Source organism: Oncorhynchus masou, chromosome 27, assembly GCF_036934945.1.
Source record: "Oncorhynchus masou masou isolate Uvic2021 chromosome 27, UVic_Omas_1.1, whole genome shotgun sequence".
Classification (NCBI taxonomy): domain Eukaryota; kingdom Metazoa; phylum Chordata; class Actinopteri; order Salmoniformes; family Salmonidae; genus Oncorhynchus; species Oncorhynchus masou.
The window spans coordinates 58,305,147-58,331,185 of NC_088238.1; the positions used below are offsets into that span (position 1 = coordinate 58,305,147).

The window sequence follows — 26,039 nt, forward strand, 5'->3', positions numbered from 1 at the left end:
TAGCCTAAACGTCAACAATCTAAACTGAACAATGGATTCAACCTTCATAACATCTAAGAACAAAGACATCGTTTGTCTATGGAAATCTGAGCACGGAATGTTTTAAAAGTCCCTTTGAATGGAAAATACATTTAAAATTGGAGGCAAAAAGATAAAATGTCTGGATCTCTCAAGTCAGGTATAAAATAGACATTTCTATTTCACAGAGACATTTAAAAAATATATACAGTACCAGTCAAAAGTTTGGACACAACTACTCATTCAAAGGTTTTTCTTTCTTTTTTTTATTACTATTTTCTACATTGTAGAATAATAGTAAAGACATCAAAACTATGAGATAACACATATGGAATCATGAAGTAACCAAAAAAGTGTTAAACAAATCAAAATATATTTGAGATTCTTCAAAAAGGCCACCCTTTTCCTTGATGACAGCTTTGCACACTCTTGGCATTCTCTCAACCAGCTTCACTTGGAATGTGTTGAATAGCACACTGTAGTACTTCTACAACTAATATAAGGACAGGACATGAGACGGGAGTAGAAATTAACGTGGGCATTGTTTCATGCGTTTCACAGGAAGAACATTCCAAGCATTTCAACGTAAGTAAGCAAGGGGGGGTTACAGGTGCCCTAAAGGGACAAAACTAGAATATTAATACACAACAGAATGCTTTTCCAACCGTCTTGAATAAGGTCCCACATATACTAAACACTGCTGCTTTTCCTTCACTGTGCTCATCCAAAACAGTCTCAATTGGGTTGAGGTCGGGTGATTGTGGAGGCCATGTCATCTGATGCAGCACTCCATCACTCTCCTTCTTGGTCAATTAGCCCTTACACAGCCTGGAGGTGTGTTTTGGGTCATTGTCCTGTTGAAAAACAAATGATAGTACCACTAAACCCAAACCAGATGGGATGGTGTATCGCTGCAGAATGCAGTGGTAGCCATGCTGGTTACGTGTGCATTGAATTCTAAATAAATTACAGACAGTGTCACCAGCAAAGCACCCCCACACCATCACACCTCCACACTTCATGGTGGGAACTACACATGCGGAGATCATCCGTTCACCTCCTCTGTGTTTCACAATGACATGGCGGTTAGAACCAAAAATCTCAAATTTGGACTCATCAGACAAAAGGACAGATTTCCACCAGTCTAATGTCCATTGCTCATCTTTCTTGGCCCAAGCAAGTCTCTTCTTCTTATTGGTGTTCTTTAGTAGTGGTTTCTTTGCAGCAATTCAACCATGAAGGCCTGATTCATGCAGTCTCTGCTGAACAGCTGATGTTGATATGTGTCTGTTACTTGAACTCTGTGAAGCATTTATTTGGGCTGCAATCTGAGGTGCAGTTACCTCTAATGAACTTATCCTCTGCAGCAGAGGGAACTCTGGGTCTTCCTTTCCTGTGGCGCTCCTCATGAGAGCCAGTTTCATCATAGCGCTTGATGGTTTTTGCGACTGCACTTGAAGAAACTTTAAAAGTTCTTGAAATGTTCCGGATTGACTGACCTTTAGGTCTTAAAGCAATGATGGACTGTTGTTTCTCTTTGCTTATTTGAGTTGTTCTTGCCATAATACGGACTTGGTATTTTACCAAACATGGCAATATTCTGTATACCACCCCAACACAACTGATTGGCTCAAATGTATTAAGGAGGAAAGATTTTTTTTTTTTAGAAGGCACACCTGTTAATTGAAATACATTCCAGGTGACTACCTCATGAAGCTGGTTGAGAGAATGCCACGAGTGTTCAAAGCTGTCATCAAGGCAAAGGGTGGCTAATTTGAAGAAACTAAAATAGATTATATATTTTTTTAACACTGTTTGGTTACTTCATAGTGTTATTTCATAGTTTTAATGTATTCACCATTATTCTACAATGTAGAAAATAGTACAAATAATGAAAAACCCTTGAATAACTATTTGTCCAAACTTTTGACTGGTACTGTATATATACATATATATATATATTTTTAAGATACAAAAAATTGACATCGTGACACAAGGAATAAATATTGAAAAACAAATACAAATAACATGGCTATATACAGGAAGTAGAAAATAACATGGCTATACACAGGAAGTAGAAAATAACATGGCTATATACAGGAAGTAGAAAATAACATGGCTATACACAGGAAGTAGAAAATAACATGGCTACACACAGGAAGTAGAAAATAACATGGCTACACACAGGAAGTAGAAAATAACATGGCTATACACAGGAAGTAGAAAATAACATGGCTATACACAGGAAGTTAGAAAATAACATGGCTATATATACAGGGAGTAGAAAATAACATGGCTATACACAGGAAGTAGAAAATAACATGGCTATATACAGGAAGTAGAAAATAACATGGCTATACACAGGAAGTAGAAAATAACATGGCTATACATAGGAAGTAGAAAATAACATGGCTATACACAGAAGTAGAAAATAACATGGCTATACACAGGAAGTAGAAAATAACATGGCTATATACAGGAAGTAGAAAATAACATGGCTATACACAGGAAGTAGAAAATAACATGGCTATATACAGGAAGTAGAAAATAACATGCTATACACAGGAAGTAGAAAATAACATGGCTACACACAGGAAGTAGAAAATAACATGGCTATACACAGGAAGTAGAAAATAACATGGCTATACACATGAAGTAGAAAATAACATGGCTATATACATGAAGTAGAAAATAACATGGCTATATACAGGAAGTAGAAAATAACATGGCTATATACAGGAAGTAGAAAATAACATGGCTATATACAGGAAGTAGAAAATAACATGGCTATACACAGGAAGTAGAAAATAACATGGCTATACATAGGAAGTAAGAAAATAACATGGCTATACACAGGAAGTAGAAAATAACATGGCTATACACAGGAAGTAGAAAATAACATGGCTATATACAGGAAGTAGAAAATAACATGGCTATACATAGGAAGTAGAAAATAACATGGCTATATACAGGAAGTAGAAAATAACATGGCTATACAGGAAGCAGAAAATAACATGGCTATATACAGGGAGAAAAATAGCATGGCTATGTAGAGGGACTACCAGTACCGAGTCGATGTGAAGGGGCACAAGGTAATTGAGGTAATGGGTAAAGTAACTAGGCAACAAGATAGATAGTGACAGTAGCAGCAGCATATGTGGTGAGTGTGAAAGTGTGTTTGTGTGTGTGGCATCAGAATGCATGTGTGTGTGTGTGTGTCAATGCTGGATGTCAGTGTTAGTATGTGAGTCTGTGGGTAGGGTGCAGTGTGTACGTGCATAGAGTCAGTGAAAACAGGGTCAATGCATGTATTCCGGTAGCCATTTGATTAGCTGTTTAGCAGTCTTGTTTAAAAGTCTCATGGTGTGGGGGTAGAAGCGGTTCAGGTCCTGTTGGTTCCAGACTTGGTACGTTGGTATTGCTTGACAAGTCATAGCAGAGAGAACAGTCTGTGGCTTGGGTAGCTGGACTCTTTGACAAATCCTTTGGCCTTCCTTGACACTGCCTAGTATAAAGGTCCTGGATGGCAGAGAGCTCGGCACCAGCGACGTACTGGGTGGTACACACTACCCTCTGTAGCGCCTTGCGGTCGGATGCCAAGAAGAGCTCTCTGACACACTGTGGCAGACAGCAGAAGAAGAGCTCTCTGACACACTGTGGCAGACAGCAGAGAGAAGAGCTCTCTGACACACTATGGCAGACAGTAGAGAGAAGAGCTCTCTGACACACTGTGGCAGACAGCAGATGGCAGAATAGCTCTCTGGTACACTATGGCAGACAGTAGAGAGAAGAGCTCTCTGATACACTGTGGCAGACAGCAGAGAGAATAGCTCTCTGATACACTGTGGCAGACAGCAGAGAGAAGAGCTCTCTGATACACTATGGCAGACAGCAGAGAGAAGAGCTCTCTGACACACTGTGGCAGACAGCAGAGAGAATAGCTCTCTGATACACTATGGCAGACAGCAGAGAGAAGAGCTCTCTGACACACTGTGGCAGACAGCAGAGAGAAGAGCTCTCTGATACACTATGGCAGACAGTAGAGAGAAGAGCTCTCTGACACACTATGGCAGACAGCAGAGAGAAGAGCTCTCTGATACACTGTGGCAGACAGCAGAGAGAATAGCTCTCTGACACACTATGGCAGACAGTAGAGAGAAGAGCTCTCTGATACACTGTGGCAGACAGCAGAGAGAATAGCTCTCTGACACACTATGGCAGACAGTAGAGAGAAGAGCTCTCTGACACTGTGGCAGACAGCAGAGAGAAGAGCTCTCTGATACACTATGGCAGACAGCAGAGAGAATAGCTCTCTGACACACTATGGCAGACAGTAGAGAGAAGAGCTCTCTGATACACTGTGGCAGACAGTAGAGAGAATAGCTCTCTGACACACTATGGCAGACAGTAGAGAGAAGAGCTCTCTGATACACTGTGGCAGACAGCAGAGAATAGCTCTCTGATACACTGTGGCAGACAGTAGAGAGAAGAGCTCTCTGACACACTGTGGCAGACAGTAGAGAGAAGAGCTCTCTGATACACTGTGGCAGACAGCAGAGAGAATAGCTCTCTGACACTATGGCAGACAGTAGAGAGAAGAGCTCTCTGATACACTGTGGCAGACAGCAGAGAGAATAGCTCTCTGACACACTATGGCAGACAGTAGAGAGAAGAGCTCTCTGATACACTGTGGCAGACAGCAGAGAGAAGAGCTCTCTGATACACTGTGGCAGACAGTAGAGAGAAGAGCTCTCTGATACACTGCAGAGCAGAGAGAAGAGTTCTCTGATACACTGTGGCAGACAGCAGAGAGAATAGCTCTCTGACACACTATGGCAGACAGCAGAGAGAAGAGCTCTCTGATACACTGTGGCAGACAGTAGAGAGAAGAGCTCTCTGATACACTGTGGCAGACAGTAGAGAGAAGAGCTCTCTGATACACTGTGGCAGACAGCAGAGAAAGAGCCCTCTGACACACTGTGGCAGACAGAGAGAAGAGCTCTCTGACACACTGTGGCAGACAGCAGAGAGAAAGAAGCACTCAAGAGGAAAAGACAAACTAATCAGAAATTAGAGGTGTCATTTACATTCTGCCACTCACGCTTTCAGGCAGTTACTTCCTCTCTTCTTCCTCCCTTCGTCCTCCCTCCCTCCTTTCTTCCTTCCCAGCCTCCCTCCCTCCTCCAACCTTGACTGGGAGTAGAGGGAGGCGTACTCATTCACACAGCAACTCACAGTAATACTGTAACGCTCCAGGAGACTGGGTTTCCTGTTTACCCCCACACTGAACCAATCACAACAAGGATGAAGGTTGTTATGTGTTGTGTTAACAATTACATTTAACACTAAGTAGTTACCTGTCAACAACTTGCCTTGAACACAAACAACCGACCATTCACCTCAGTAGTTACCTGTAAACACCTTGCCTTGAACACAAACAACCGACCATTCACCTCAGTAGTTACCTGTAAACACCTTGCCTTGAACACAAACAACCGACCATTCACCTCAGTAGTTACCTGTAAACACCTTGCCTTGAACACAAACAACCGACCATTCACCTCAGTAGTTACCTGTAAACACCTTGCCTTGAACACAAACAACCGACCATTCACCTCAGTAGTTACCTGTAAACACCTTGCCTTGAACACAAACAACCGACCATTCACCTCAGTAGTTACCTGTAAACACCTTGCCTTGAACACAAACAACCGACCATTCACCTCAGTAGTTACCTGTAAACACCTTGCCTTGAACACAAACAACCGACCATTCACCTCAGTAGTTACCTGTAAACACCTTGCCTTGAACACAAACAACCGACCATTCACCTCAGTAGTTACCTGTAAACACCTTGCCTTGAACACAAACAACCGACCATTCACCTCAGTAGTTACCTGTAAACACCTTGCCTTGAACACAAACAACCGACCATTCACCTCAGTAGTTACCTGTAAACACCTTGCCTTGAACACAAACAACCGACCATTCACCTCAGTAGTTACCTGTAAACACCTTGCCTTGAACACAAACAACCGACCATTCACCTCAGTAGTTACCTGTAAACACCTTGCCTTGAACACAAACAACCGACCATTCACCTCAGTAGTTCCCTGTAAACACCTTGCCTTGAACACAAACAACCGACCATTCACCTCAGTAGTTACTATTAAACACCTTGCCTTGAACACAAACAACCGACCATTCACCTCAGTAGTTCCCTGTAAACACCTTGCCTTGAACACAAACATTCACCATCAAATGAAGAAGGGATTCATGGCATATTGTGTCTCAATATCTTCTATTTTCTGTAGTGTGACGACTGCCACTGGAACATTGGACGATAAAACATTGCATTTCCATCAACAAAGACCATGTCTCTGGTAAAACCCAAACACATTCCCCCCCAAATGTATTTCCGACCCCCGTCTGCTCAATATAGCTCACATCAACGAGAGGGAGGTAAAGAGGCTGCCTATTGGAGTTGATGTCTCTGGGAGAGGAGAAGAAACCTGAAGGTTCTCTACTTAATGTCGTTCCCAACACTGCTCACTGTGCATTTATCAAAACACCATCGCTGCATTAAGAGCTGTGGTGTATCTATAAACCATCAAGCCATGAGGTGAGTGGGTTGGTGTTGGTGGGTGGTGGGTGGGGTGAGTGGGTGAGTGGTGAGTGAGTGGGGTGAGTGAGTGAGTGGGTGGGTGGTGGTGGTGAGTGGTGGTGGTGGAGTGAGTGGTGGTGGTGAGTGGGGTGGTGGTGGTGAGTGGTGGTGGTGGTGGTGGTGGGTCAGTGAGGCAGTGTGGTGGTGGTGGTGGTGGTGAGTGGTGAGTGGTGGGTGGGTGAGTGGTGAGTGAGTGGTGGTGGTGAGTGAGTGTGAGTGAGGAGGGTGGTGAGTATCTATTAGACCATTAAACCATTAACTTGAGTAGCTCTAAAGACGTCCAGGAGGACACTACACTAAAACATATATTCCCTCCTTTTCACTCAGGCAGCACTTCCTCTTCCTGTTTTCAGAAGATGAAAGGCGTAGTTTAAGCCAGCCCCTTTTCAATAGCCACTTGCACAGTCACGCCATTAAATGGATAGTTCAGGATTTTGATAATGAAGCCCTTCATCTACTTCCCCAGAGTCAGATGAACTTCTGTGTCCCATTTTGATGTCTCTGCGCGCGGTTTGAAGGAAGCCGCTAACTAGCGCTAGCATTGGCTGGTGAAACAACCTCTAACTTACTTCTGACTGGACACAGAGACATTACAATGATGTCCACGAGTAGCTTTACGGTGAACTTATTACCCGCCACACCGGCGGTCACCAGCCATGACAGTAGTCAAATTACACAAATTACATTAGTAGTAGCCTATCAAACTTGCTAATTGCCCGGTACTCAGCACTCTATTGTCTCTCTAATCATTCTGACATCAATTGCAAATGTGTTTCGGAAATCTAATCAAACACTTAATGAGAGTCCATGAGCTCATGTTACGCAACATTTCTATAGGCTATGCAATTGTGTGAGAAAACAGAGTGATGGCCTTTATTAAAAAGAGGAGGATCCCATCAGCTTTCTATTGGCTAGGCCTGCTATATTAATTTCTCAACTTTCCTAATATAAGCACATTGCTTCTCTTTACAACAGGGGTATATCCTACCTGGCTGGCATGAAAATGAACCACAGGAAAAGCGTCCTCCATTAGCTATTTCAGTGCATAGATGACATGTATTTTCCTCCCTGTCTCTGTTTCCAGACAGGTGCATGATAATGGACCATTCTTAATCAAAACAAATTTCACATGTATATTATTTAGTGTATGTAAAGACAAGATGAACTCAATAGTCTGATGGGTGACAATATTAACCTTGTTCACAAGAACAAGCGCATGCCTTTTTTAGGGCGACATTTTCAAATCATAGTCGCACACCTCATGTAGCCTAGCCTATAGGTCTATATGTTTTGCTTTGTATCGCAAATAAAATGGCCAAATAACTTATTCAAATTCAGTACATTAATCCGTTTTACAGGGGTGTAGTAGAGCCCAACTGTCATACAGTACATACTGCATGAGTTTGGGGAAAATCATTTTGACCATAAAAACGCACCTGTATAATAAAACCAGTACATGCATAATCACATTTGTTTTGAGAATGGTGTTTTCCCACTAATGGAACATTCACGCTTACAGCCTACGGACGTGTTGCATTGATTCGCTTATAATGTGAAGAAATAGACTTATAGTTTATCAACATTTTAAGCAAAGTGTTCTGATCTGTTGCTTCAGCATCATTACTTAAAACATTTTTTTTATGCTAGTGGTTGTATTAATTTGGGATCTATCACATCCCACAACTGTCCCAGACTATTGTCAAGACGTTGCCCTGTTGGTGAGGTTTATGGAATGGACTCTTGGAAAGCCCTTTGTTAACATAGAGTATTGTAACATCAAAAGGTTGGGGACAGTACAATATTTCTGTAATCCAACCAGTTGAAAGTGTCCGTTGGTACTTAAAGAATATGATGTCAGATCAGTTGTTTTCTGGGACATTATTACTGATGACAGGACGACTGTATTCAGATTCGACGCATTCAGATTCAAATGGAATTGTTGTGCAATTTAAAATGTTTAAATATGAAACTATTTGTGAAAAAGAATAAACATAATTTTAGCTTTTAAATGAGAGAATTGTATTCATAAGTGAACGATGTCTACTCAGTGGCCCCGCGCCAAGTGAACAGACATTGGTTGAGAACCATGAAACACACAAGCTCTCACCGCACTACAATGTCCCTTTGACGAAAGTCTAGCCGGAGTTCCCGGCAACGTGAGGACTGGTGTCCAGAAGTTTAAAAGGGCTAATTTTGACGTTACGGTGACGATCACCACGCTGGAAGGAGGAATGTTGATTACACCAGCCAGAATACAGCACGAGCTGAGGATGGCAACTTGGAATAAACGTTTAACTTTTATTCACTAAAGAAGGGATACATCCCAGACGTCGAGCTTCCAACCCCACTGAAACCCATCAGCATAAAGCAGAACGGAGTATGAAGCTCACTGTTTTACCACCATTAGTAATAGAAATGTGGAAGCTTCCTTGACCACTGACCACTTCCTTGACCACTCGCTCTTACCAATTCTCCCCAACGGTGAATCTATGTGACATCAAATCAAAGACATTCCACGGTGCTCATATACATACAACTGTTCACTCTCCTCTCTCATTGATATAGGAGAGGCTGGTGGAAGAGGGGGAGGGAGGGAGAGAAAGAGGGATACAGTGCCTTCGGAAAGTATTCAGAACCCCTTCAGAACTCTTTCAGAACCCTTTCAGAACCCTTTCAGAACCCTTTCGGAACCCCTTCAGAACCCTTCGGAACCCTTTCAGAACTCTTTCAGAACTCCTTTCGGAACCCTTTCAGAACCCCTTCAGAACTCTTTCAGAACCCTTTCCGAACCCTTTCAGAACTCTTTCAGAACCCTTTCCGAACCCCTTCAGAACCCCTTCAGAACTCTTTTAGAACCCTTTCCGAACCCTTTCAGAACTCTTTCAGAACCCTTTCGGAACCCTTTCAGAACCCCTTCAGAACCCCTTCAGAACTCTTTCAGAACCCTTTCAGAACCCCTTCAGAACCCTTTCAGAACCCCCTTCAGAACTCTTTCAGAACCCTTTCCGAACCCTTTCAGAACTCTTTCCGAACCCCTTCAGAACCCCTTCAGAACCCCTTCAGAACTCTTTTAGAACCCTTTCCGAACCCTTTCAGAACTCTTTCAGAACCCTTTCGGAACCCTTTCAGAACCCCCTTCAGAACACCTTCAGAACCCTTTTAGAACCCTTTCCGAACCCTTTCAGAACTCTTTTAGAACCCTTTCAGAACTCTTTCGGAAACCTTTCGGAACCCTTTCAGAACCCCTTCAGAACCCCTTCAGAACCCTTTCAGAACCCCTTCAGAACCCTTTCAGAACCCCTTCAGAACCCTTTTTCCCTTTTCACCGCATTTTGTTCCTTTACAGCCTTATTCTAAAATGGATATAATTTATTGTTTTGGTCATCAATCTACCACAATACACTACAATGACAAAGCGAAAACAGGTTTTTCTATTTTTTTTTGCAAATGTATTGCAACAGACCCTTTGCTATGAGACTCGAAATTGAGCTCAAACATCTCTGGAGATACCTGCAAATAGCTGAGCAGCGACGCTCCACATCCAACCTGAAAGAGCTTGAGAGGATCTGCAGAGAAGAATGGGAGAAACTCCCCCCAAATATACACTATTGTTCCAAAGTTTGGGGTCCTTGTTGTTGAAAAAAACAGTTAATGTTGTAAAGGACTATTGTAGCTGGAAAGGGCAGATTTTTTTATGGAATATCTACATAGGCGTACAGAGGCCCATTACTGCTGTGAAGGCAGAAGTACTCAGCGTTGTAAGAGATCTTCAGTTTCTCTGCAATTTATTGCATGGAATAGCCTTCATTTCTCAGAACAAGAATAGACTGACGAGATTGAGAAGAAATGTATTTGTTTCTGAGCCTGTAATCGAGCACACAAATGCTGATTCTCCAGATACTCAACTAGTCTAAATAAGGCCAGTTTTATTGCTTCTTTAAAATCAGGACAACAGTTTTCAGCTGCGCTAACATAATTACGAAAAGGGCTTTCTAATGATCAATTAGCCTTTTAAAATTATAAACTTGGATTAGCTAACACATCGTGCCATTGGAACATAGGAGTGATAGTTGCTGATAATGGGCCTCTGTACGCCGATGTAGATATTCCATACGAAATCAGCCGTTTCCAGCTACAATAGTCATTTACAACATTAACAAACTACACTGTATTTATGATCCATTTTATGTTATTTTACCGGAACAAGGTCATTTTTAAGTGACCCCAAACATTTGAACGGTAGTGTAGGTGTGCCAAGCTTGTACCGTTATACCCAAGAAGACTCGAGGCTGTAATCGCTGCCAAAGGTGCTTCAACAAAGTAAGTACTGAGTAAAATGGTCTGACTACCTATGTAAATGTAATATTTCCGTTTTTAATACATTTGCAAAAATGCCTAAAAAGCTGTTTTTGCTTTGTCATTATGGAGTATTGTGTGTATATTAAATACATTTTAGAATTCAGGCTGTAATGTAACAAAATGTGGAAAAAGTCAAGGGGTCTGAATACTTTCCAAAGCACTGTCTACTCCCCCTCCCCCCCCCCCTCTCTCTCTGGGGGAAGGAGATCCAACCAGCAGCAGATAGAGCGCCATGCCACCCCCCCTCCCCTCTTCCCCTTATTTTCCATCCCAGGAGGGCCATCCAAACCAGGCTCCGTCTTCTTGATTACCCAGGGGCCACAGCTCCAGATGTTGGATAGGAGGCACGGGAAAGGATGGGGATGACGGCTAACAGGCTCAGGAGGTACAGCAGAGTTTCGAAAAAAGCCTGATTAAAAGTTTTAAACGACCTCGGATGAGAAGCAGTGGAACAGAGGGATCGGTTGGGAGTTTAAGGTCGTTTTGTAGACAGTTATATATGGCGCCATCTACTGGATAGATGTTGTATTGTGTTTGTTCCTCAGTAGCTGTGTTGGTAGAGCATGGCACTTGTAATGCCAGGAAAGTGATTTCGATTCCCAGGATAGCCCGTACGCTAACGAAAGTGTGCACACATGTCTAAGTAGCTTTGGATGAAAAAGTGTCTGTTGAAGGGCATATGCAGGGTTTGATACCTGAAGGTTTGTCAACCATGCTGCCTTGTCACAACAATGACATTGTTATTAAAAGGCTTTGGGGAGAAAGATGGGTCCAACTTTCTAGGACCTCTCTCTCTCCAACTGATTATTTAAGGACCCAACAAAGAGTACATTCGATGGACTGGATAATGATTGAACCGATAGACAATTTGATTTATAGACCATATTGATTCTCAGTTTGACAGACTGATTGACTGACCGTCTTGACATCATATGATCGATTACGATGGTTTCACTGACTGCATATTTGATTAACTGCCAGCTGGAGTTACTGACTGATTGATTGACTAGCTGACTGGAGGTCAGTGTCGCGTAGGTCCACTCACCGTCTCTGCCTCTCCTGTCCAGGGTGGCCTTGGCCGGACCGGCGGAGCAGTAGAGGAAGCCGTCCATGAAGGACGGAGCATCAGACGGAGAACTGGTCTCTGAGGATGACTCCAGCTTGGGGAAATCTACACAGAGACACAGAGAGAGAGACAGTGAGCCTATACAGTGGGGAGAACAAGTATTTGATACACTGCCGATTTTGCAGGTTTTCCCACTTACAAAGCATGTAGAGGTCTGTAATTTTTATCATAGGTACACTTCAACTGTGAGAGACGGAATCTAAAACAAAAATCCAGAAAATCACATTGTATGATTTTTAAGTAATTTATTTGCATTTTATTGCGTGACATAAGTATTTGATACATCAGAAAAGCAGAACTTAATATTTGGTACAGAAACCTTTGTTTGCAATTACAGAGATCATACGTTTCCTGTAGTTCTTGACCAGGTTTGCACACACTGCAGCAGGGATTTTGGCCCACTCCTCCATACAGACCTTCTCCAGATCCTTCAGGTTCCGGGGCTGTCACTGGGCAATACGGACTTTCAGCTCCTTCCAAAGATGTTCTATTGGGTTCAGGTCTGGAGACTGGCTATGCCACTCCAGGACCCTGAGATTCTTCTTACGGAACCACTCCTTAGTTGCCCTGGCTGTGTGTTTTGAGTCGTTGTCATGCTGGAAGACCCAGCCATGACCCATCTTCAATGCTCTTACTGAGGGAAGGAGGTTGTTGGCCAAGATCTCGCGATACATGACCCCATCCATCCTCCCCTCAATACGGTGCAGTCGTCCTGTCCCCTTTGCAGAAAAGCATCCCCAAAGAATGATGTTTCCACCTCCATGCTTCATGGTTAGGATGGTGTTCTTGGGGTTGTACTCATCCTTCTTCTTCCTCCAAACACGGCGAGTGGAGTTTAGACCAAAAAGCTCTATTTTTGTCTCATCAGACCACATGATCTTCTCCCATTCCTCCTCTGGATCATCCAGATGGTCAGTGGCAAACTTCAGATGGGCCTGGATATGCGCTGGCTTGAGCAGGGGGACCTTGCGTGCGCTGCAGGATTTTAATCCATGATGGCGTAGTGTGTTATTAATGGTTTTCTTTGAGACTGTAGTCCCAGCTCTCTTCAGGTCATTGACCAGGTCCTGCCGTGTAGTTCAGGGCTGATTCCTCACCTTCCTCATGATCATTGATGCCCCACGAGGTGAGATCTTGCATGGAGCCCCAGACCGAGGATGATTGACCGTCATCTTGACCTTCTTCCATTTTCTAATAATTGCGCTAACAGTTGTTGCCTTCTCACCAAGCTGCTTGCCTATTGTCCTGTAGTCCATCCCAGCCTTGTGCAGGTCTACAATTTTATCCCTGATGTCCTTAAACAGCTCTCTGTTCTTGTCCATTATGGAGAGGTTGGAGTCTGTTTGATTGAGTGTGTGGACAGGTGTTTTTTATACAGGTAACGAGTACAAACAGGTGCAGTTAATACAGGTAATGAGTGGAGAACAGGAGGGCTTCTTAAAGAACAACTAACAGGTCTGTGAGAGACGGAATTCTTACTGGTTGGTAGGTGATCAAATACTTATGTCATGCAATAAAATGCTAATTAATTACTTAAAAATCATACAATGTGATTTTATGGATTTTTGCTTTATATTCTGTCTCTCACAGTTGAAGTGTATCTATGATAAAAAATTACAGACCTCTACATGCTTTGTAAGAAGGAAAACCTGCAAAATTGGCAGTGTATCAAATACTTGTTCTCCACACTGTACGTGCAACAGAACAGAACTTTAACATAGACAGAGAGACAGTCTGTGTATGTTGGCCTTCACACAGACAATCATCAGGGGTATGAGAGAGAGAGAGACTAAGTAACTGTTCTATCCCAATAAACCAGCAGTAACTGTTTCATCCCACTAAACCAGCAGTAACTGTTCCATCCCATTGTTCCATCCCACTACACCAGCAGTAACTGTTCCATCCCACTAAACCAGCAGTAACGGTTCCATCCCACTAAACCAGCAGTAACTGTTCCATCCCACTAAACCAGCAGTAACTGTTCCATCCCATTGTTCCATCCCACTAAACCAGCAGTAACTGTTCCATCCCACTAAACCAGCAGTAACTGTTCCATCTCATTGTTCCATCCCACTAAACCAGCAGTAACGGTTCCATCCCACTAAACCAGAAGTAACTGTTCCATCCCACTAAACCAGAAGTAACTGTTCCATCCCACTAAACCAGCAGTAACTGTTCCATCCCATTGTTCCATCCCACTAAACCAGCAGTAACTGTTCCATCCCATTGTTCCATCCCACTAAACCAGCAGTAACTGTTCCATCCCATTGTTCCATCCCACTAAACCAGCAGTAACTGTTCCATCCCATTGTTCCATCCCAATAAACCAGCAGTAACGGTTCCATCCCACTAAACCAGCAGTAACGGTTCCATCCCACTAAACCAGCAGTCGTGCAGTAAGGGGGTTTAGAGAATGAAAGAAGGACTACTGGTAAAGATGATCAAATAATTTGCCTATCGTTGATTCATTGGATTAAATGTAACTTTATTTCAATGCTTCTGCTTATTTTAGTATTTTTTCTGGGCGGCTTGCTGTTCCTGTAAAGCACCTTGGGATGTTTTTGAGTCCCTCCTCAGGAGCTTATTGATAACACTAATCCCAGCTGTGCCTCTTTACTCAAATATCTACTGTTTTATTTATATATTTATTTATTGACACACTCATTCATCTATTTATTTATTGCTGTTGCTCAGGCATTTAATCCCAAGGTTATTCGCACAAGGTGTTTCAAAAGTTTTGAGTGAAAAACTCTTGAGTCTCTTGATAAATGAAAGAAATCCTCATTGCTGCCTCTTCCTCCAGCACGACACACATTTAAAACAATAAAAATCTTCTTCTCTCTCGTTTCCTTCTCTCTCCTTTCATTTTCTCACTCTCTTTTACTCTCTCTGTCTCTCACTCCCTCTTGCTTCTTTTACGAGCTCCCCACGTTCAACCTTATCGTTTTCAAATTCAATTAGCTCCAATGCTTGGGTAATTTTTTTTGCAGGAGCCCTAGTTATACCTCAAGAGATTTTATCACCTACCCGAGCACCCTCATCAAACAAGGTAAAATTACTTCAATTGAAATACTTTTAATTGAAGGACCTAACCTCCCCTCCTCCCTCCATCCCCCTCTCATGCCCTTTCCAGCTTCACATCTCTCTAAAATGAAAGGACCCTGCAACTGCTATGAGAGTCAAAGCCGATGTGGAGATTCCCGAAATTGTGATTATTTGTGATCTTGTTAAGATCCTGATTCTCCATTGGCTACTCACTGATGTGAATCTCACACAGGCATTTTAGAATTGGAGCTTCCAATTATGTTCAAAGTCGACTCAGAGGGGACCAATACCCATCGACCTTTGGCAGGTAAACAACAGGACTACACAAAACAAGTGAAGTCGTTAGCTACTGTAACACATTCTGTGTTTACTGAATCTGAAAGCATCAGTTCCAATAGGTGTTGCTGCTTAGCGAGAGACCCTGTGTTACAGTGTGTGTGTTGGCCCTTTAAACAGTCCCTTTGGGCCCCTTATATAACAATGTAAAATGCTGGCTCTGTAGCTCTGTCCTGTTTGTGTTTTTTGTTGTTGTTGGTAGTCACATCCTATTTCTCGGCTGTGCTGATTGGCTAACTCCCCAGTGAGGGAGGTGACATGACAGAGTTTCCAATTAGCTATTGGAGCCGGGACGGTCGGCACGGTAACTGTCCTGTAACGATCCAAAACCACAACAGTCTGTCTGTGACCCTGGCCTTCGGAACAGGACACGGTGACAACATCCGTGCACACACACACACACAGGATACACACACACACACACAAGGATACACACACACACACACACTAGGACACACACACACACACTAGGATACACACACATACACACAAGGATACACACACACACTAGGATACACACACACACACACTAGGATACACACACACACACAACGATACACACACACACACACTAGGATACACACACACACACACACACACTAGGATACACACACACACACAAGGATACACACACATACACACAAGGATACACACACACACACAAGGATACACACACACACACTAGGATACACACACACACAAGGATACACACACACACACACACACACACACACTAGGATACACACACACACACACAAGGATACACACACATACACACAAGGATACACACACACACACACACACACACTAGGATACACACACACACACACACACACACACACACACACTAGGATACACACACACACACACACACAAGGATACACACACACACACACACTAGGATACACACACACACACACTAGGATACACCCACACAAGGATACACACACACACACTAGGATACACACACATACACACACACACACACAAGGATACACACACACACACTAGGATACACACACACACACACTAGGATACACACACACACACACACACAAGGATACACACACATACACACAAGGATACACACACACACACACACACACGCGCAAGGATACACACACACACACACACACACACACTAGGATACACACACACACACACTAGGATACACACACACACACACACAAGGATACACACACACACACACACACACAAGGATACACACACATACACACTAGGATACAAACACGCTAGGACACAAACACACACTAGGATATACACACACACACACACACACACACACACTAGGATACACACACACTAGGATACACACACACACACACAAACACACTAGGACACAAACACACACTAGGATATATACACACACACACACACACACACACACACACACACACACACACACACACACACACACACACACACACACTAGGATACACACACACTAGGATACACACACACACAAGGATACACACACACACACACACACAAACACACTAGGATACACACACACGCTAGGATACACACACATTCACACTAGGACACAAACACACACACGCACTAGGGCACACACTAGGACACACACACACTAGAACACACACACCCACACACCCACATTAGGACACACACACACCCACCCACACTAGGACACACACACACACACACACACTAGGACACACACACACACACACATTAGGATACACACACACCCAGACTAGGACACACACACACACACACTAGGACACACACACCCACACTAGGACACACACACACCCACCCACACTAGGACACACACACACACACTCACACTAGGGCACACACACACACCCACACTAGGACACACACACACGCACATTACATAGCTAGCTAGCGTGTCCTGGGAACAGCTCCCGTTGTCCCATCATGACCGCTAATGAGCTGAGGGGGTTAGCTAGGCTGCAGACGGTAGTGTGTGTGCGTGCGTCCGCGAGTGCCTGTGTTTGTGTGTGAGTGTGTGTGTGAAAGTGTGTCGAAAATAACAATAAACCCCCCAGCATCTGTCACTAATAACACTGTACAGGAGCGGAGAGATGAAAATAGTTTGTATTTTGTATTACCCAGAGAAAGAAGGAGGATTGTTTAAAGTGGCTGGAGATATGAGGCTTCGGGGACGGATGTGTCATACATATAACATTCTTCAAAGAGTCTTGATGATCATCCAGGTGCTTTTTGGGAAACTGGAGTCATCTGTTTGGACCAGATGGGTCCCATTATGTCTGGAGAAAACCATTCCACAGTAAGATCCTGGTGGTGGTGGTACAGAAGCATGGTGGTGGTACAGTAGCATGGTGGTGGTGGTACAGTAGCATGGTGGTGGTGGTGCAGTAGCATGGTGGTGGTGGTGCAGTAGCATGGTGGTGGTGGTACAGTAGCATGGTGGTGGTGGTACAGTAGCATGGTGGTGGTACAGTAGCATGGTGGTGGTACAGTAGCATGGTGGTTCTGGTACAGTAGCATGGTGGTGGTGGTACAATAGCATGGTGGTGGTGGTTCAGTAGCATGGCGGTGGTGGTACAGTAGCATGGTGGTGGTGGTACAGTAGCATGGCGGTGGTGGTACAGTAGCATGGTGGTGGTGGTACAGTAGCATGGTGGTGGTACAGTAGCATGGTGGTGGTGGTTCAGTAGCATGGTGGTGGTGGTACAGTAGCATGGTGGTGGTACAGTAGCATGGTGGTGGTACAGTAGCATGGTGGTGGTACAGTAGCATGGTGGTGGTACAGTAGCATGGTGGTGGTGGTTCAGTAGCATGGTGGTGGTGGTACAGTAGCATGGCGGTGGTGGTACAGTAGCATGGTGGTGGTGGTACAGTAGCATGGTGGTGGTACAGTAGCATGGTGGTGGTACAGTAGCATGGTGGTTGTGGTACAGTAGCATGGTGGTGGTGGTACAATAGCATGGTGGTGGTGGTTCAGTAGCATGGTGGTGGTGGTACAGTAGCATGGCGGTGGTTCAGTAGCATGGCGGTGGTACAGTAGCATGGTGGTGGTGGTACAGTTGCATGGTGGTGGTGGTACAGTAGCATGGTGGTGGTGGTACAATAGCATGGTGGTGGTGGTTCAGTAGCATGGTGGTGGTGGTACAGTAGCATGGCGGTGGTTCAGTAGCATGGCGGTGGTGGTGGTACAGTAGCATGGTGGTGGTGGTACAGTAGCATGGTGGTGGTGGTTCAGTAGCATGGTGGTGGTGGTACAGTAGCATGGTGGTGGTTCAGTAGCATGGTGGCGGTGGTACAGTAGCATGGTGGTGGTACAGTAGCATGGTGGTGGTACAGTAGCATGGCGGTGGTACAGTAGCATGGTGGTGGTGGTACAGTTGCATGGTGGTGGTGGTACAGTAGCATGGTGGTGGTGGTACAATAGCATGGTGGTGGTGGTACAGTAGCATGGTGGTGGTGGTACAGTAGCATGGTGGTGGTCAGTAGCATGGAGGTGGTGGTGGTACAGTAGCATGTGGTGGTGGTACAGTAGCATGGTGGTGGTGGTTCAGTAGCATGGTGGTGGTGGTACAGTAGCATGGTGGTGGTGGTACAGTAGCATGGTGGTGGTACAGTAGCATGGTGGTGGTACAGTAGCATGGTGGTGGTACAGTAGCATAGTGGTGGTGGTACAGTAGCATGGTGGTGGTGGTACAGTAGCATGGTGGTGGTGTTACAGTAGCATGGTGGTGGTGGTACAGTAGCATGGTGGTGGTGGTTCAGTAGCATGGTGGTGGTACAGTAGCATGGTGGTGGTGGTACAGTAGCATGGTGGTGGTACAGTAGCATGGTGGTGGTGGTACAGTAGCATGGTGGTGGTGGTAAACCTGGAATCTTACAAAGCGTGGTGGTGGATAATAAAGCCAGTAGCTGACCTTCACATTTCTTAGAGGTTCAAATCAAATCAAATGGTTTTTGGTGGTGGTAACCTTACAGTGTGGTGGTACAAGCATGACCAACAATGCAGTTGAAAAAAAACAAAAAAGAATGAAATAAAAGTAATAAAAGAATGAAAGAGCAGCAGTAAAATGACAATGGTGGTGGTGGTACAGGTTAGCATGGTGGTGGTATATACAGGTTATATACAGGCTATATACAGGCTATATACAGGTTATATAGCATGGTGATATACAGGTTATATACAGGTTATATACAGGTTATATACAGGTTATGGTACAGGTTATATACAGGTTATATACAGGCTATATGGCTATATACAGGCTATATACAGGTTATATACAGGTTATAGCATGGTGGTGGTACAGGTAGCATACAGGGTAGTACAGGTTATAGCAGGTATATACAGGTGGTACAGGCTATATACAGGTTATATACAGGTTATATACAGGTTATATACAGGTTATATACATGGTACAGGTATATACAGGTTATATACAGGTTATATACAGTTATATGGTATATACAGGTTATATACAGGTTATATACAGGTTATATACAGGTTATATACAGGTATATACATACAGGTTATATACAGGCTATATACAGGTTATATACAGGTTATATACAGGTTATATACAGGTTATATACAGGTTATATACAGGTTATATACAGGCTATATACAGGTTATATACATGGTATATGGTGGTTATATACAGGTTATATACAGGTTATATACAGGTTATATACAGGTATATACATGGTGGTATACAGGTTATATACAGGTTATTGTGGTTACATAGCATGGTGGTATACAGGCTATATACAGGTTATATACAGGTTATAGCATGGTGGTATATACAGTTATATGACAGGTTATATACATGGTTATACAGTAGCATGTTATATGGTTATATACATGGTGGTGGTGGTACAGTAGCATGGTTATATACAGTTATATACAGGCTATATACAGGTTATATACAGGTTATATACAGGTTATATACAGGTATATGGTATATAGCATGGTATATACAGGTATATACAGGTTATATACACTATAGCATGGTTATATACAGGGTACATACAGGCTATATACAGTATATATGGTGGTTGTGGACTATATACAGTTATATACATGGTGGTATACAGCTATAGCATGGTGGTTATATACAGGTAGCATACAGGTGGTATACAGTTATAGCATGGTGGTGGTGGTACAGTAGGCATGGTGGTGGTTATTCAGTTATAGCATGGTGGTGGTGGTACATACAGCATGGCGGTACAGGGTATATAGCATGGTATATGGTTATATACAGGCTATAGCAGGTGGTATACAGTTATAGCATGGTGGTGGTATATACAGTAGCATGGTGGTATACAGGTTAGCATGGTGGTGGTGGTACAGTTAGCATGGTGGTGGTATATACAGGCTATATACATGGTTATATACAGTAGCATGGTGGTGGTACAGTAGCATATATACAGGTTATGGTACAGTAGCATGGTGGTGGTGGTATATAATAGCATGGTGGTGGTGGTTCATAGCATGGTGGTGGTATATACAGGCTATGGTGGTGGTGGTACAGGCTATATACGGTTATGGTACAGGTTATAGCATGGTGGTGGTGGTACAGGTTATATACATGGTTATGGTACAGGTAGCATGGTGGTGGTACAGTAGCATGGTATATGGTGGTACAGGTTATATACATGGTTATGGTGGTACTAATAGCAGGTGGTGGTGGTTATAGCATGGTGGTGGTGGTACAGTAGCATGGTGGTGGTGGTACAGGTTATATACAGGTGGTGGTACATACAGGCTATGGTGGTGGTGGTACAGTAGCATGGTGGTTATACACAGTTATATACAGGTGGTGGTACATACAGGTTATATGGTGGTGGTGGTTATATACAGGTTATGGTGGTGGTGGTACAGTAACATGGTTATGGTACAGTATTATGGTGGTATACAGTTAGCATGGTGGTGGTGGTTCAGTAGCATGGTGGTGGTATACAGTAGCTATATACAGGTTATGGTACAGTAGCATGGTGGTGGTGGTACAGTAGCATGGTGGTGGTGGTACAGTAGCATGGTGGTGGTACAGTTATATACAGGTTGTGGTACAGTTAGCATGGTTATATACAGGTTATATACATGGTTATATACAGGTTATATAGCATGGTATGGTACAGTAGCATGGTGGTTGTGGTATATACAGGTTATATACAGGTGGTGGTACAGGTTATATGATGGTTATATACAGTTAGCACAGGTGGTGGTACAGTTATATATGGTGGTGGTGGTACAGTAGCATGGTGGTGGTGGTACATAGCAGGTGGTGGTACAGTAGCATGGTATATGGTACAGTAGCATATACAGGTTATATACAGTAGTTATGGTTATGGTGGTAGATAGCATGGTTATGGTACAGTTATATACAGGTGGTGGTACAGTAGCATGGTTATATGGTATATAGCATGGTGGTATACAGTAGCATGGTGGTTGTATACAGGTTATATGGTGGTTATACACAGCTATGGTGGTTATATGGGTTATAGCATGGTTATGGTACAGTAGCATGGTGGTGGTATACAGTAGCATGGTGGTGGTGGTTCAGTAGCATGGTGGTGGTGGTACAGGTTATAATGGTATATGGTGGTATAGTAGCATGGTGGTGGTGGTACAGTAGCATATACGGTTATGGTACAGTATATGGTGGTTATGGTACAGTAGCATGGTGGTGGTACTATAGCATGGTGGTGGTGGTACAGGTATATGGTGGTTATATACAGGTAGCATGGTTATATGGTATATACAGTAGCATGGTGGTGGTGGTACAGTTATAGCATGGTGGTGGTTGGTACAGTTATAGCATGGTTATGGTACAGTAGCATGGTGGTGGTACAGTTATAGCATGGTGGTGGTGGTATACAGTTATAGCATGGTTGGTGGTATATACAGTTATAGCATGGTGGTATACAGGTTATATACAGGTATATACAGGTTATATACATGGTGGTGGTGGTTAGTAGCATGGTTGGTATACAGGTTAGCATACAGGTGGTGGTACAGTAGTTATGGTGGTTATATACAGTTATAGCATGGTGGTATACAGTTATATACAGGTTATATACAGGTTATACCATGGTGGTTATATACAGTTATAGCATGGTGGTGGTGGTTATATAGCATGGTGGTGGTGGTTCAGTAGCATGGTGGTGGTGGTACAGGTATACAGGCTATGGTACAGTAGCATGGTGGTGGTGGTACAGTTATATACAGGTGGTGGTGGTACAGTTATAGCATGGTGGTGGTGGTACAATAGCATGGTGGTGGTTATTACAGTTATAGCATGGTGGTGGTGGTACAGTTATAGCAGGTTATATACAGGTTATAGCATGGCGGTGGTGGTATACAGGTTATATGGTGGTGGTACAGTTAGCATGGTGGTGGTGGTACAGCTATAGCATGGTGGTGGTGGTATATACATGGTGGTGGTGGTTCATAGCATGGTGGTATATACAGGTTATAGCATGGTGGTTCATGGTTATATACAGGTTATATACAGGTTATATACAGTATCATGGTGGTGGTGGTACAGTAGCATGGCAGGTTATATACAGTATATGGTGGTGGTGGTACAGTTATAGCATGGTGGTGGTATATAGTTATATGGTGGTTATATACAGTTAGCATGGTGGTGGTTATACAGTAGCATATACAGGTTATATACAGTAGCATGGTGGTGGTATACAGTTATAGCATGGTGGTGGTGGTACAGTAGCATGGTGGTGGTACAGTAGCATGGTGGTGGTACAGTAGCATGGTGGTTGTATACAGGTTATGGTGGTGGTATACAATAGCATGGTGGTGGTGGTTCAGTAGCATGGTGGTGGTGGTTACATAGCATGGTGGTGGTGGTACAGTAGCATGGCGGTGGTGGTACATAGCATGGTGGTGGTGGTATATAGCATGGTGGTGGTACAGTAGCATGGTGGTGGTACATAGCAGGTGGTGGTGGTTCAGTAGCATGGTGGTGGTGGTACAGTAACATGGTGGTGGTACAGTATTATGGTATACAGGTTATGGTACAGTAGCATGGTGGTGGTGGTTCAGTAGCATGGTGGTGGTGGTACAGTTATATACAGGTGGTGGTACAGTTATAGCATGGTGGTGGTGGTACAGTAGCATGGTGGTGGTGGTATATAGCATGGTGGTGGTACAGTTAGCATGGTGGTTGTGGTTACAGTAGCATGGTGGTGGTACAGTAGCATGGTGGTTGTGGTACAGTAGCATGGTGGTGGTACAGGCTATATACAGGTTATATGGTGGTTGTATACAGTTATAGCATGGTGGTGGTACAGTAGCATGATGGTTGTGGTTACATAGCATGGCTATGGTACAGGCTATAGCATGGTGGTGGTGGTACAGTAGCATGGTGGTGGTGTTACATAGCATGGTGGTGGTACAGGTTAGCATGGTGGTGGTACAGACTATAGCAGGCGGTGGTTATACAGTAGCTATGGTGGTTGGTGGTAGAGTAGCATGGTGGTGGTACAGGCTAGCAAGGTGGTATACAGTTAGAATGGTGGTGGTATACAGTAGCATGGTGGTGGTACAGGCTATATACAGCTAGCATGGTGGTTATGGTTACAGTACAGGTTATGGTGGTTATACACAGTTATATGGTGGTTATATACAGGCATATACAGGTGGTACAGTAGCATGGTGGTGGTATATACAGGTTATAGCATGGTGGTATACAGTTATAGCAGGTTATATGGTTATAGCATGGTGGTGGTGGTACAGTTAGAATGGTGGTGGTGGTACACGGCATGGTGGTGGTGGTACAGTAGCTATATACAGGTTATGGCGGTGGTTCAGTAGCATGGCTATGGTACAGGTTATATACAGGTGGTATATACAGTTGCATGGTGGTGGTGGTACATAGCATGGTGGTGGTTATATAGCATGGTGGTGGTGGTTCATAGCATGGTTGGTATACAGGTTATATACAGGTGGTTCAGTTATAGCATGGCGGTGGTTATATACAGGTTATATACAGGTTGGTGGTATATACAGTTATATACATGGCTATATGGTTGGTACAGTAGCATGGTGGTGGTGGTACAGTAGCATGGTGGTGGTGGTTCAGTTAGCATGGTGGTGGTGGTACAGTTATAGCATGGTGGTGGTTCAGCTATAGCATGGTGGCGGTGGTACAGTTAGCATGGTGGTATACAGGTTATAGCATGGCGGTGGTACAGTAGCATGGTGGTGGTGGTACAGTTGCATGGTGGTGGTGGTTATATAGCATGGTGGTGGTGGTACAATAGCATGGTGGTGGTGGTTATAGCATGGTGGTGGTGGTACATAGCATGGTGGTATACAGGTTATATGGTGGTGGTGTTACAGTAGCATGGTGGTGGTGTTACAGGTTATAGCATGGTGGTGGTGGTATAGTAGCATGGTGGTGGTTGTTACAGTTATAGCATGGTGGTGGTGGTTACAGTAGCATGGTGGTGGTGGTATCAGGCTATGGTGGTGGTACCGTAGCATGGTGGTGGTGGTACAGTAGCATGGTGGTGGTGGTACAGTAGCATGGTGGTGGTGGTACAGTAGCATGGTGGTGGTGGTAAACCTGGAATCTTACAAAACGTTACTTGATAATAAAGCCAATAGCTGACCTTATACATTTCTTAGAGAATTCAAATCAAATCAAATGGTATTTGTACAGGTTATATAACCTTACAGTGAAACTTACAAGCCATTGACCAACCATGCAGTTAATAAAAAGTTAGAAAAAAGAATAAGAAATAAAAGTAATAAAAGAATATATACAGGTTAAATGACAGGTTATATACAGGCTATATACAGGTTATATACAGGTTATATACAGGTTATATACAGGTTATATACAGGTTATATACAGGTTATATACAGGTTATATACAGGTTATATACAGGTTATATACAGGTTATATACAGGTTATATACAGGCTATATACATACAGGTTATATACAGGTTATATACAGGCTATATACAGGTTATATATACAGGCTATATACAGGTTATATACAGGCTATATACAGGTTATATACAGGCTATATACAGGTTATATACAGGTTATATATATATACAGGTTATATACAGGTTATATACAGGTTATATACAGGTTATATTATATACAGGTTATATACAGGTTATATACAGGTTATATACAGGTTATATACAGGTTATATACAGGTTATATACAGGTTATATACAGGTTATATACAGGTTATATACAGGTTATATACAGGTTATATACAGGTTATATACAGGTTATATACAGGTTATATACAGGGTTATATACAGGTTATATATACAGGTTATATACAGGTTATATACAGGGTTATATACAGGTTATACAGGTTATATACAGGTTATATACAGGTTATATACAGGTTATATACAGGTTATATACAGGTTATATACAGGTTATATACAGGTTATATACAGGTTATATACAGGTACATACCTCTGAATTTTCCCCCTGCTTCCCACACAGTCAC

At 43.2% G+C, this 26,039-nt stretch overlaps 1 protein-coding gene across 3 annotated transcripts in view; it reads right to left on the bottom strand.

Moving 5' to 3' along the window:
• Nucleotides 1–26,039, bottom strand: part of arap2 (ArfGAP with RhoGAP domain, ankyrin repeat and PH domain 2) — a 267,094-nt gene that overhangs the window by 95,278 nt on the left and 145,777 nt on the right. For all 3 annotated transcript variants that reach the window (XM_064940778.1, XM_064940777.1, XM_064940779.1), the window contains exon 15: nucleotides 12,087–12,212. In XM_064940778.1, coding sequence (XP_064796850.1) covers nucleotides 12,087–12,212 — 126 coding nt within the window. The remainder of the gene's footprint in view (nucleotides 1–12,086; nucleotides 12,213–26,039) is intronic.